The sequence below is a fragment of the Homarus americanus genome, unplaced genomic scaffold, assembly GCF_018991925.1.
Source record: "Homarus americanus isolate GMGI-L3 unplaced genomic scaffold, GMGI_Hamer_2.0 scaffold367, whole genome shotgun sequence".
Lineage (NCBI taxonomy): Eukaryota > Metazoa > Arthropoda > Malacostraca > Decapoda > Nephropidae > Homarus > Homarus americanus.
Genome location: NW_024743709.1, coordinates 2,417,702 through 2,431,974, shown reverse-complemented (window position 1 = coordinate 2,431,974; position 14,273 = coordinate 2,417,702). Strand labels below are relative to the sequence as shown.

The 14,273-nt window shown below is 36.8% G+C and overlaps 1 protein-coding gene and 1 long non-coding RNA gene across 7 annotated transcripts in view; both read left to right on the top strand.

Annotated features, from left to right (window-relative positions):
• The first annotated feature begins 668 nt into the window (after positions 1 to 668).
• LOC121877263 lies at positions 669 to 7,189 on the top strand. Of its 6 annotated transcripts, none has more exons than XR_006090958.1 (5): positions 669 to 874; positions 2,277 to 2,512; positions 2,910 to 2,977; positions 3,230 to 4,140; positions 4,363 to 7,189. It is a non-coding gene; the product is annotated as an uncharacterized LOC121877263 (long non-coding RNA). The 6 variants fall into 6 exon arrangements; XR_006090956.1 differs by having other exon boundaries at positions 2,910 to 2,990; XR_006090955.1 differs by lacking the exon at positions 2,277 to 2,512 and having other exon boundaries at positions 670 to 874; positions 2,910 to 2,990; positions 3,230 to 3,431; positions 4,009 to 4,140.
• Positions 7,190 to 8,365: 1,176 nt separating this feature from the next.
• The window catches only part of LOC121877380 (bone morphogenetic protein receptor type-1B-like), a 29,057-nt gene continuing 23,149 nt past the window's right edge, over positions 8,366 to 14,273 (top strand). The window contains exon 1 of the mRNA XM_042383120.1: positions 8,366 to 8,496. Coding sequence (XP_042239054.1) covers positions 8,406 to 8,496 — 91 coding nt within the window. The 5' untranslated portion in view covers positions 8,366 to 8,405. The remainder of the gene's footprint in view (positions 8,497 to 14,273) is intronic.

The following is a 14,273-nucleotide window of genomic DNA, read 5'->3' as shown; positions in this document are numbered from 1 at the left end:
AATTTCCGACGGAAATGCCATAGAAGAAGTGTCTTAGAAAAGTCTGAACTGTTTGAAAAACGCGCATGTAATTAAGAAATTGAGTTGGGCCCACTAATGCATTAATACTCAACCTTTTCCCCAGTGATCTGAATTGCGTCTGTGATTTTCGAAACAGTTACCACCCGAAACATTTTCCCCAAACAAACTAAATCTCAGAAGACATTCGTTCCCGAGTAGGGTTGTCAACAACTGGAATGGGTTACTTGAGTGTGTAATGAATATGGAGACGGTGGAAAAGTTTGAAGCAAAATTAGATAAATACTGGAAAAATAAAGAACAAGTATATAATTATAGGGCACAAATATCCGCCACACGCAGCGACCGTCCGAGTAGAGACGAGGTTATTGAGCTGAGTGACAGGCGTGAGCCTCCTCCAGAAGATCATGTGTGAGTTGCATCAAGGATCTCTGGAAGGAGCAATAATAACAATGTTTAAAAATTAGCACAACCAAGAAAGGTGATCCCGCAATTTTTCTTTAAACAGACGATCTGAAGCTAACATATAATAACGTAACACAATGAAACAATCTTAGGGAAATGTGGTAAAGTTAGGTTAGGTTTAGTTACTCCGTATTGCCCCTAATTGATTGATCTTATAGTTCAGTTCGTGGTAATAATTGTTAACATTACAGTCTGTAAACACAACACCAGACAGCCGCCGACCCCTGGAGGAGGTGCAGGAGGCTCGCCACTCTCTCTGGCTTTAGTATTGGTATTTGTAATTTAAAACAGTGTTCCTGATATCAGCTTGTATGTTGTGATCACACCCAAAAGACCACCTGGGAAAAGGTTTACATACGGTGTGAAGATTAAGGAACTGACAGGACACCAGGTAAACATTGCCTTCTTGAGGAGTCAGTAGTGAAGAGGGTAAAATAAGGTGCTGACAGTCATGCTTTATATTCAGTTAATGTTATAGTTGTGTACAAAATCTGTAATTATTTGTGTTATGCTAAAATGTGAAGAAATTAATTATTTATCTTAAATATTCCCCAAAAAAATTCTGCTGTTTGTTTCCAACTGATCCGCTCGGTCAGGAGGACTCCGACATCCACAAACAACGTAAATTACATCATGACACTTCAACAAAGTTACTTTCATTGGTACCAGATATCAGAATAAGTTCTTTCTCTTTAAAATGGCGGGTGAAACGAGAGGTAAAGTTAGATAGGTTTCTTTAGCTGGTTAGGTCAGGTTCTATTAGGTTCTTGACTGTTGTTAGTTTGGTGGACAATTTTGGGCTCATTTTGTTCAATATTTGATGCTTAATGCAATGGAGATAATGTTTATTGTGTCAATGCTAAAGAAGTGTGTTTTTCCAACTTCTGAGTTCAGAAACACGAAATAAATAAAAATTTACTTTTTCTGTTGCTACAACCTAACCTTGACTAACCTAACCTTACCAATCATAACCTAATCTAACCTAACCTAACCAATCGTAACATAACCAACCTAAACAATCCTACGTGTTGTTACGCAGTGAAGTCACAGAGTGGCTGGTGTGGAGAAGGACCGAGAGTTCGGAGGGGCTGGGACGGTCAATACCATCTTCAGTCGATAACTTTCACTGCTGACAAAAACTGACTTCCATAACAAAAATCACTTTCAGGTATTACTCATTTCCACAATTTCGGTTTCAGTTTCTTCATTATTTGTTGATTTTCCATAGAAACAATGGAGTAATGTAAAAAAAAAAATTTATTTTGTGATTATCAACTCGGAAGTTGAAAAAAATACATATATATTATTATTTTAGCATTTCCACAAAAAAATGCTCCATATTGACCAAAAATGTCTGCCAAATTAGCAACACTCAAGATCCAAATATTGGCCGTCAACTCTTTTCAAATTAACAAATCAAACAATTCCTTCTGGTGGTAGTGCTGTTCTCAGACATTACCTTAATATGTGCTGGACAGAGTCATGTTTGACATTTAGTTCATGTTATAATTGTGTACAAAATCAATAAATATTTATGTTTATACTACATTGGTACATATGTCTCGCAGGACACGCTATGACTCGTGATGTGGAAACAATATTGATATAATTTAAGGACAATGGGAATTAGCACCACCAAAGCGTGGGTAGCATACAGGAATTAAATCTAACTTATTGCGAATAAGTAGGCGGTGACATATAGTGGTTAGTGACTGTCCCTGTGGCAGGAGGTCCCTGACAGTGGGACAGTCAAGGCAATACAGTAGTGTTGAAGGGTGTTTGTGTTGGGACAGTTACAGAGATTACAGGAAGAGAAGTGCACGTCATCCCCCACCTCAGATACTTGCCAGATAGGTCTGTATCCTAACGTAACGCCAGCAGAGACAACATTGACGACCATAAGTCCACGTCAGCGATACTTGTGTGTATAAGGAAGAAATTGATCATGGTCTCGGATGGATATATTTTCAGCCGGTTCACTATCCCAGCGATGAATTGTAGGAAGAGCAGCTGAATGTATTCTCTTTCGGTAAGTTATGCTGAGCTTATATTTAGGTCTAAAAGATCCTGATTGGATGGCCATAATTTCGAGAATCAGTTATTGATTTTGATACTCCTACTGAGACAACAGGCGTTGCAGTGTTCATTAACCCCTCTCCCCATTATCGATAGTTTTTATTAACTGTGCCTGTAAATAAAGAAATATAATTTTGCATGTTGTCCAAAAAGCAACTTTGATTTTGCCCAATGTGTTTTTTTTTCTTTTTTAGATGAACAGCTTATTAATTATGTTCAATGCATTCGCTCAAGTGTAGTACTGTGTCATCATCATATGTATTGAAGGCTATAAATGATATGTTAAAGAATTCTTCCTCCTCCCCCATATTGATGAAAAAAGTTTATTAAAGCAATTTTCTTTATTTCAGGCTGTCAGAGCCACTCACAGCAGGGGCAGATCCAGGAATATCAAATGAGGGGGTCCAAGAAGTTGTGGGTAAGAGAGCATGGTGAGCACAGCGAGCCCACCCAGCTGGGGGTGTGGGGTGCTGTAATGCCCCCCACCCCCGATTTTTTTTACATCTGATCATTATCATGGCCATTTTGAGGCCATGTGCACTTGATATTAGAAGATATTCTGAGGTCAGTAGTAATTACTTTTTACTGTATAGAAATACCTTAGTACTGTACAATATTGCATTTAAGAAAAAGTTTTGGAATTTTCTGATGAAAGGGGGGGGGGGAGGAGTCCAGGACTCCCCCTGGATCTGCCTCCCACAGGAAGCTCCTCTACTTCTATCAGCACGATGCAGCAAACTTGAAAATGTAAAGTACCTCATACAGCTCAGAGCCAACGTGAACCACAAGGAAGAAGTGCTTGATGTTGTAAACAATTAGTCATACTGAGAAAAGTGGACAAGCTTGTGTTGTTGAAGGATACTAGCTCAAAGGTAAAGGGATTGATGTACAGTGAAACCTCCCTATAACAAACTTCTCTATATATAATCCGTGAAATGGGTGTTTCACGTCTAATGACCCCTCGATATAATAGACTTTCTGGTGCTGCTACATATAGCGTGTGGTCTACAAAGTTATCTTTAGTCTAACCTGACCTAACCTAACCCAGTTTATTTCACATGAAGGATAAGTCACCCCAGCTTATTTCACATAGAGATTCATCACCCTAACTTAACACCTGTAGGTTCATTATTTGTCTATTAAGTGATGGACTGGAATCACACTAAGATTATCCCCCTTAATGTCATCGACTGATTAAACACCCTAATGCTATCAGGAGGACTTAGGCTTTGTTATGTTAAATTAAGTTAGTGGTATGTTTTTGTTACTCTATGTCACCACCAAGTTGTATGTTGTGGAAATATCTTGAGGTTGTAGTTTTGTGATAATATCTTGTGGTGTGGATTTATTGTACAATACTTGATAATAACATATAGTGTACTGTAATATTATTATATGCTGATAACCACAAAGGAAAAAGTACACAAAATTCCTCGCCCTCTGGGACAGTATTCAGGGTAACAAGAAGTCGGCTGTACCCATGCCCTGTGTAAACTGGGCAGCACCTCCCCCCTCTCCATGATGTGCCTCGACGCCCTCACCGTCCACGTCAAGACGAATCTCCTGCGTAACATTGGACAGGTGAGTATTGTATTATCAAACATACATACAGTACATGTACTTATAGGAATGATTAAATAAACATTAGAAAAATTATCAGTAGCTGTTACTGATCAAAGAATTTATGGCATTGTATAAAAGTTAGAGTGAGCAGTGCATGGGTTGTTGTTTTCACGGTGATAATGACGACTTAATGTGTTGAAGACCCAGATGTGATGTTTACTGATATGATTTACTTCACAGGTGTGGTGTGATGCTCCAGCTGTCAGTTGGTATTGAAGATCACCTGAGTTTGATGCATCGTTAACCTGGGTGTGCCGACTGTTGCTTCAGTGCTGGTGTTGACCCAAGACAGAAGATGTAGGAGTGGTCATAACTTGTTCTAACTGGACAGAGGTCAAGTGAAGTGAGTTAGACCAACACGAACACCTCTGATGTGATCGTCCAAGAGTTAAACATTACTTATGTCACAGTAAAACTCTTACCACCGGTGTTTTAAACAACATCTTCCCTCTCCGACGAAGCGCCTTCTTCTAGGAATTGTTCTTTCAAGTATTAGTTTTAATTGCTCGAGCCTCTTCCCCTCCATGTGGGACCAAGTAGGATAGGGTTGCTAATCCTGTCCACCTTCGCTGGCGCTAAAATCAAGACTTTTGTACTATCATCATGAACCTCTATTCCTCTCAATCAGCAAGGACAAGTCCTATATCTCACAGAGAACAGTAGTTATTAGTGCATTTGATTGGGGAGGAAAGGGTTCTGCAGAATAAGAACACATGTGGAAAGATTGTTGGTTTAAAGAAGCAAACATGGATCTGGATAGCAACCATATTCAGCACTGAGGGATATGGGCTTCACGGTCTGAACAACAACTAAGGAAAATTTGGGAGCTCATTAAAATAAAGTGAGTTCATAAATTTGTAATTTGTTGCGAAGTAGAGGTTAGTTTAACTATAGTGGAGATGACTACGAGTATAATCTCTGAGACAACTTACCTAATTCATTTGCATTGAAGGTAGAGACTTCTTATTTGACTCCCACCTTACAAAATACATAATTTTTTCAGTACCCCTGTATTATTGTTTCGGTCATCCAGCGAATTTTAGGATTTTAAGTTTAGGTTAGGTTGAAATTATGTTTTGAACAACTTTCAAATAGGTTGATGACCGAAACAATAATTTGACCTTAAAAAAGTAAATTCGTCACAAACTCCTGTAAACTTATACATGTTACACCAATAATACAAATGATTACCAAGTTTTACAAATAAGTACTGTATTATGTTTATATTAAAATATAATAAAGCTAAATAATTTGTACCAAAACAGGCCTAAGTAGCATAACAGTAATCTATTTTGTAGATAGGTGTACTGTACGGGTATATATTTTCCTTACCCTATAATTTCAAAATTGAATATCTTGCAGGACAAAGAAAGAGCGTACCATTATGAAGACGGAAGTATTTAAAACTGGTGGTTATGTGCCTCCTGCAGAAGCTAGTCCAGAAAGCTAAACATTATGGCTTCTGAAATCAGAGATCTTGGCTGTGAATTTGATTCAGACACACATCAATGTAAGTCTCACACTGAAACTAAGAAAAAAAATCACAATAAGTAGTGATGTTTAATGGAATGTAACAAACTTAGCCCTGATGTGTACCGGGTATTGCGTAAACAACATAATCCTCCATTTGCTCTCTTACTCTCATTTATTCTCGTGTCGGGATTCAGTGTTCCAATTACATTTGTTAATATTTCTGTTCATGTAAATATATGTAACAAATTGTTAGTGCCGACATGAACCCCTCTTGTTAAGGAGGTTGCATATTTACACCTTGACTTAAAATAGCCTTTTATGCCAATTTGTCACCATTTATCAAATTTCTCTTGCTGTATTAGTGATTACCCTATACAGTATAACAATAATTCTAATATCATTTGAAGTTGGTGGAGCAACAAGTCAAGTCCTTATTATTGATGTGGATCGGTCACTCCATTTAATGAATGAGGACCACAGCTACTACGTTCAAAGCTTGCCTTCCACACATCTTGTGCCTGAGATTAGCTGCAAAAATCCTACAGCAGAGGCCATGCGGACATACCGTTGCAAGACACAAATTTGCAACCTGGACCCTCCACCTCCTCTCAGAAAAAGAAAATGAGAACGTCATTATTTGATGAAATCCTGTATGGCCCAGCCAATAGGAAAAAATTTACCATTAAAAAGCAGGACATAAATCATACTTTTTTGAGGACACGACAGCTGTTGGTGGATAACAACTGAAAAATAATGATCAATATAGAAATTGCAAATAATCAGAAGTTGTATTCAGAGATACAGATTCAAACTGCAAATCAAACATTAGAAAGGATAACTATGGAAACAGTAGGGGTGAGAGATTCAAACATTCATAATAGATGATGGGGAAATAATTATGTACAGTATAGTATTAAATTATTTTTTATTGTGTTCTCTGTCACCCTTGTTTAAGAGTTAATAGTGCTGCAATCAGTTCACAAAGAACAAGTCTAGTGTAATTTACTACATAACTATTGTGATTTACTACATACAGTAACTACAACACTGATTTTCTACCAGCCTATACAGTAATTTAGTACATAAAATTAGTTACTGTATTTACTACCTAACTATAATTGAGTACATAGTTCATAACATCTGTGATTTACTACCTAACTACCGTGATTTATTAAAACAACAAAACTAAGAGGATAGTGCTTCAGATAATCGTGAAACAAGTGTTGCTCAAACTCACTCACAAAAAAGGAACTTGTGGGTCTGGGTAACCCATTTCTTTTGTATAATGTGAAACATTTTTATGTTGTATCAATATTTATTCCCACCCAATTGGTTACTAAATCTGTGGTATGTATAGCAGTAATTAACTGCATATATAGTTTAGTTATAAATTTTGTAATGCCAAATTTCATGTTTTATTTATAAATTTATTACATACAGTATTGCATAATTACAGTGTTGCAGACTCCTGATTATAGATCATGTTTAAGTTAACAAATGTGTGATATGTCACAAATAAATACATTTTACAGAATCAAATATTTATTTCTCCTTAAAAATATTACAAATGCCATTCTTATTGACAAATATGACTCTGAAGTCCTATATATGCATGTTGTAAGTCTATATATATATATATATATATATATATATATATATATATATATATATATATATATATATATATATATATATATGCTGATAACCACAAGGAAAGAAGAAAACACGAAGTTCCCAAGCTTTCGTGTAATTCATCTTCAGGGGTGAGTACAGACTAGGCATATACCTAGATCACGCACCTACAGTGATTTATATATATATATATATATATATATATATATATATATATATATATATATATATATATATATATATATATATATATATATATATATATATGAATACAGTACACGAGAGATCTGAAACCAAAACTAAAGACAATATTAGATATGTAGCAAATGTGTGTCAGGTCAGGTCAGGTCCCCAGTGAGAACGTGTTCAGTCAGGAATCGTTGGTTCAGCTGAGGGAAGCACCTGTTGTAAGGTACTGTTACCTGTGTGTGGGTAAGTGCAGAAAACATTTATAGTCCATGAGCACGTAGGCGTATGAGCGTTCGAAAAGTTACATGGTTGATATGAATAAGAACATTACTGTGTTGAAGTGAAACACATAAGGCAGTAAAATAAATGATCTACTTTTATGAATATAAATAGTAAGTGTTTTGTTCAAGTGAATGTGAACAGCTATTAAAGGTGACGTGTTTGTTAGTTGTTTTGATATTTGTCATCATTAAGTAGAGGTAATATGAAGGGTTTATTCATGTACATAACACAAGAACAAGTTTGATGTGTGGTAAGTGTGTGTGGCACCCAACCCCTTTATCACCAACCTTTACCTAGGAGATAACGATATCTTATTCAAAGTTAATTAAACCAGGTAAATCAGATACTGTGATACTCTGTTAGTTAAGAATACAACACAACATCGCACAAATATTCAGGTGTATAATTGAGCCAAAATACCGCTTAGGTTTATCTCTAACCCCACCTGAATATTCGTATGTGGTTTAATGAATAGTTGTAAATAAAGGTGATATGGTAATGATAAGAAATATTATGTTTGTTGAGTGGAGGTACAAGAGGTTGTGTTGAGTGGAGGTACAAAAGGTTGTGTTGAGTGGAGGTACAAGAGGTTGTGTGGAGGCCTCAGGCACATCAGCGCATGACGTCACGGATTGGCTTAGTGGAAAATGGCCGCCATGGCCCCGAGTCCAGGAGGAGGAGCTGGTGAACACGGTGTGCTGGCGTTAATACTGTGCCTGTTAGTCCTCCACAAAGAAGGTAAGACGCTTATGAATTACTGTATTATCGCTTAGTGTGTTTGTTAGCGCGGAGGATCTCGTTATTAAAGATATATAATCATTGTTTACATTTTGATTGTTGAGTGGTGGGCAGACTGGTACCAACGTGAGGCTTTATCTGCCTCACTGCTCACCCAACACACACTATTAACTCATTCACGGGCAACAACAGCTATAGGTGTTATATACCCACTATGAAGAAATGTATCCTAAGAAGGGGGATAAGTTCTCACGAGTGGAAGTATCGAGATATATTTCCTCTTATTTAGTAAATTGATGAATGAACTTTGTATTAGATTGAGTGATGTGAGGGACAGTAAGCATGATGTTAGTGGCAGGGAACATATACTGTGGTAATAAACGTGCCTCTATATCGAGAAAATACATTGTCATGATACTGTACGTTTTTAAAAATTTGAGTGATAATGTAGATGTGTGAAGTTATTAATGTTAGATGTGCAGTATATTTTAAAGCTTAATTATGTTGTTAGTAGTGTGAGGGCCAGTGACTTATTTAGTGTCCACTACATCACGCCAAAAGATCTTATATTTGTTATTAATGTATGAAGAGGATAAGACTGGAAACTTTGTGAAGTATCAGATATTTCTTCATAATTTATCATTCATCAAAACCAACTAATGTACCGTACTTTACCTAAAAGATATAATCATGTTTAAGTGAAGGTTAAGTTTAAGTTAGGTTGTTTGGTTCTACTGTTGACTCCTGGCCTGGATCAGATGTGATGAGGGTATTATTATCCAGTGTGACGCTACCAATCATCGCAGGTTTTCTCTGGGTGCTCCACTTTCCTCTTGTACTAACACTGGACAATGAAGGTCATAACAAAGAAGAGATAGTGAACAGCTAGTAAACTTATAAGTACAGTAGTGGAAATAATGGGTTAAAATGTTTCATCTTAATAATTACTTTAAGAGGTGTGGTCTTTTGATGAAGACTGCGTCACTAAGCATCCCGTGCTGGCCAGATCCTTCCCACTCAGCCATATGTCATACTGAGAGGATTCCTCCTGTAAGCAGAAATGTTGGAACAGTGGACTGGCCCTATCAACAACCCAAGTTCCTCTCACTAGCCTCGTGGGCTGGCAGATGCATCTCTAAGGTTGCAATTTGGGTCTGGATCTCTCTGTCCAATGTTTACTAATGTGGAAAAGCCGTTCCTGTTACTGACGCTACCTGTGCTGAAAGAGTGCGAGATGAGATTATAAATGTCAGTACGGGTATTTGCATCAAAAGATCACAAGGGGTTGAGATTTCCGACCGTAGCCAGGAGTACCAGGGGTTTGTCCAAGAAATTTTATGGGTAATACTTGACGAGAGTGATTTGGTTTTATCACCAACTTCGGGTAATTTCTACGTAGAGGGTATGAGCTTACTTACTCTGAAAAAACTGACAAACGATGCTGGAAGAATGAGTTTTGTATAATTTCACTTTATGGTTTTATATACAGGTATTCTTCTGTGTGTAAAGGAAGTGCCTCTCTGCATTGTTTACTTTTACACATCAGTTGTAGTTTTCATTTTTTTTTTTAGATACAGCTGCATTCTTTAATATACAGGATGGTTCATAAAATAAAGAAAACTAAACTACTAAAATATATGTAATATGAACTACCACTGCAGCTATTTTTTTATTTTATCTGTCTAAAATAAAATAAGGAGCATCTGCGTGACCTGGTACCGTGCAGTACCTTGGGTACGTGTACACAGTAATTCCTGTACAGCTAAAATCATGGGGTAATTATATAGGACTAACCAGTGAGCGAAATTGGTTGAATTTTTTTTAAAACACCAGATTTTCACTGTTACAGTCGACACTGTTGCAGTTTGTGGAGATATGTAAAAAAAAATTGGATATTTTAAAAATATACGTTACTTAACATTTGTGGGTATGAAAAACAGACCTAACCAAACATACCTACGTAACCTCCTTGCCCCCCCCCCCCCAGGTCCCTGGTATATTAAACAGAAAGAACTTACAATGATATGGTGAAATTTGAGGCATTTTCTGGGCGTGAGATGATAAGGCCGCGTCGGCGCTATGCACCCCGGGCGGCAGAGTGATTTACTGTGTTGGCGGGTTCCACAATAAATGATTATCACATCAGAACTCAATGATGAAAATAATGTAAGAAAATAAACAGTTTCTATGTAAAGGAACAATGCCGTGATCTTTAAACAATTGAAGGGTCTCGTTGTCTTTATCCCTAAATTCACAAATTATGTCCATGTAAGATCGGCGACAATCATCACACGACATGCTGAAAAACAAACTGCCCCGGGCGCGGGAAAAGCCCCTCGGCCAAGCGTGGCCTCATTACCGCCCGAAGATAAACTATTGCATGCCAAGGTGCCTAATTGTCTATGAAATGAACAATTTCCACAATAAATGATTATCATATCAGAACTCACTGACGAAAATATTGTAAGAAAATAAACAGTAATAAAAATAACTCGCTCACAGGTTAGTCCTATATTTTAACCAATCATTTACTAATTCTAAACCACACTGATATAATTTGTATGTTTTAAATATATTTTTACCCAGTAGTTTTTTTAGAGCTCTGTCTGATTCTGCCTCATTTATAAGTTCTTTAGAATAAAATAATAATAAGTGAAGGTTTTGTTGGATAGTCCCCTTAAAGTACTCTACTTGCGTTGTTATTTGCTGTGGCAATATTGTTGGGTTAATGAAAATTGATTTCCGTATATTTCATTCATATTTTTATATTTATAACCCAAGACCACACATGGAGCATTACCAATTAAAATAAATATCTTAAGCATAGCATACACATATCCTGTGAAAATTGGGGAACTGTACCCAGCTAGGTGGCCACACAAACTTCCAATAAAATTACACTCCCTTTTTTATATACTGTTCGTATTGTATTGCTACATTCTATAATATATTGTTCATATAAGATGCACAATTACTTTTTATTTATTTTCTGGAGGTAAGAAAGCTTTGTCCTCTATGGAGAAATTTTGGTATCATTTTAGTTTTGGTCATTTGGAGAATTTAACTGTTGGAGTCAGCAGTTTAGACAATTCTAAGACACTTCTTCTATGACGTTTCCCTCAAACGACATACATATGCCGGGAAGGGGGCAGAGCCTCCCAGTTAGGAGGTTAGGTCAGATCTTTTGCGAGGGATACATCATAGGAGAAAAGTGTCTTAGAACTGTCTAAACTATTGATTCCAATAGTTAAATTCCCAAGATTCTTGATGTTAAAACAAAGCTGGTGTAAAAATTTGGTGGTTGTGGGTAAAAATAAAAGAGGACCTGATGGCCATGAAGATGTAAAGTTGAGAATAAATAGGGTTAAAGGGGGACTTGTGAGCTATTAAAAGATACCTGGTAGATTGAGAGAGAAAGATTATTTGGGCTGATTTTACTCAGTGACCCGGCTCGTCTGTTCCTACACTTTCGGCCTGATGTTTAATTAGGGGGAAGATGTAAGACTGGGTTGATGCAAATGAGTGAAAACTTAATTGTCTTTGAGTAAATACTCACACATTTATATTGCCAATATATGGTACCTATACATCATAAGGTGCCTGTAGAAGTTTGTGTTTAATCTGTACAGTATGTAGTTTGACCAGATGAACACGATAAGAACTTATGTACTGTACTATATGTGTACCGTACCCTGTAGTTGTTCTCTGAAGAAAGTGTTCTTTTGAAGTTGGTAGTACAGATTCATAAATAATAATGTACAATTTAAAACAGATATATCCCTTCTCTTTAATTCATCTATTTAATACAGTTAAGAGGACAGATGGTGGAAGATTTTCTTGGATAACTTTTAACATCAGTTTACTGTATTTTTTTACCTTTAATAGTATATACTGTACCCCATTTATCAAGGTGCAACAGTAAAACCCTTACCAAGGTCATGGACATTATAAAGATCTTCTGGAGGTCATGAAAAGCCTTTTAATAGATCTGTTACCAAATTGATATAAAATTGATCTTGAAGACAGTTGAATGGGAAATATAGCATACTATTACTGTAGTACAGAATGTGTTCTTTCGCTGTGTTATACAGTATTGTACAGTAGTGGTAAATGTTTGTTTCTAGTCACTTCGTCAAAACTGTTCTTCTTGGTCCTGTCTAATAAGACTTATCTTTAAAGAAACATAAGGTAGTCGGAAAACAAATTTTATTTTCACAGTAGAACATAAGTTGAATGTCTATTAGCGTGTCTCAGTGTCGAGTATACTGTATTTTAGTTAAGAAACATTTTATTTGCAGGGTCAAGTATAACTGACAGTGAAGTAAAGTTGAAAATGTATTGGCTCATAATAACAATATCTTCACTGGCTTGAAAAAATTCAATTGTCTCAGATATCCACGTCATAGGGGAAGATACTGAACAATACTGTACTGTATACCTATACTATACAGTACAGGTACAGTACCTGTACTGTACTGTCTGTGATGGATGACGCCAGGCCCACATGACAAGACACCTGGGTTGATCCTAGTTCCTTGGTGTACTAAGCAATCCTCGTTTGCATACAAGTCACACTGCCGTATGAAACTCTCTAATCCATAACAAAAGAAAAAAATAAGCAAAACTGTTTGGTGAAAACAGATTTACCGATTGAGATTGCCAGATGACAGTCAAAAGATGTATCCAGAGCATCAACACAACCTCTGACCTCATAACTCCTGGAGTATTGGCACTGTAAAATGAATTGGTGTAAATGTGGTATTATTTACGACAAATCAAAGCTTTTACAGTAACACTTGTCATATGACATAGCCTTTACCAAATTTACTTTGCAGTAAATTTACGTCCACGATAATATGAAGGTGGTGAAAAAGACATGTTACAGTCTCTTGGTTGTGCTAAGACGTTGAATTGGTGGGGAAGGAGCCGAGTTTATTGGTAAGTTAAGATAAACTGGCTGAAGATGACAGTTTGAAGAGGAGCGTGACATGTTATCTCTCTCTGTTCCCGCCTTGTACGAAGTTTTCAGGGGTTGTGTGGTGGTGTTATAGTCTATACTCTCCTGCTCACGTAAGTACAGTAAGCAGATAGATTTTCCAATACTAAAATTTTGTTTTTATCAGACTGGACGACATACATTAGCTGGAAACTTTTATGTATGAATTGGGTTTACAAGTCATCTCCAAGGAAAAACTGAACTTACGAAAAGTCGAAATTAAGGTTGAGAATGTTTAGAAAAATGTCTACAGGACCTTAACTGAGTACAGTATACTAATTGGTGCCAAGTGAACATATTTACTGAATGCAAAGTCTAGGTATAATTCTGATGCTATTTTAGATGTTAATTTTGTACTTTAACTTAAGTTAGTACAGTTGTTAATACATCATCATTTGTGAGGAATATTGGCCACAAATACATTTGAGTCTTACTCTCAGGCCAGGAGTGATTTATCTAGTTGTCAACAATAAAGGTCTTTAATATCATAGGACAGATTTCTTCGTCACTTGAAGTTGCCATATATCTTGAGCTAAAACGTTTCGTCATCGGAACTGCCTTCACTCCCCAGACAGACAACCTCACTCAGTCATTCTTTGTGATGAGTGTTGACACTGAGTAAAAGCTGAAGCAACAGTGTGGCTCCCTGAGCATCCAACACGCAGGGGGATCAAAGTTCATGACTGGTCCTCCCACCGTAACATAGTTGGGGGCGTTCATGAGGACGATGATTTCGTCTGTAATGAACAACGGCATTGTATCATCAGCCACAGCATCCCCC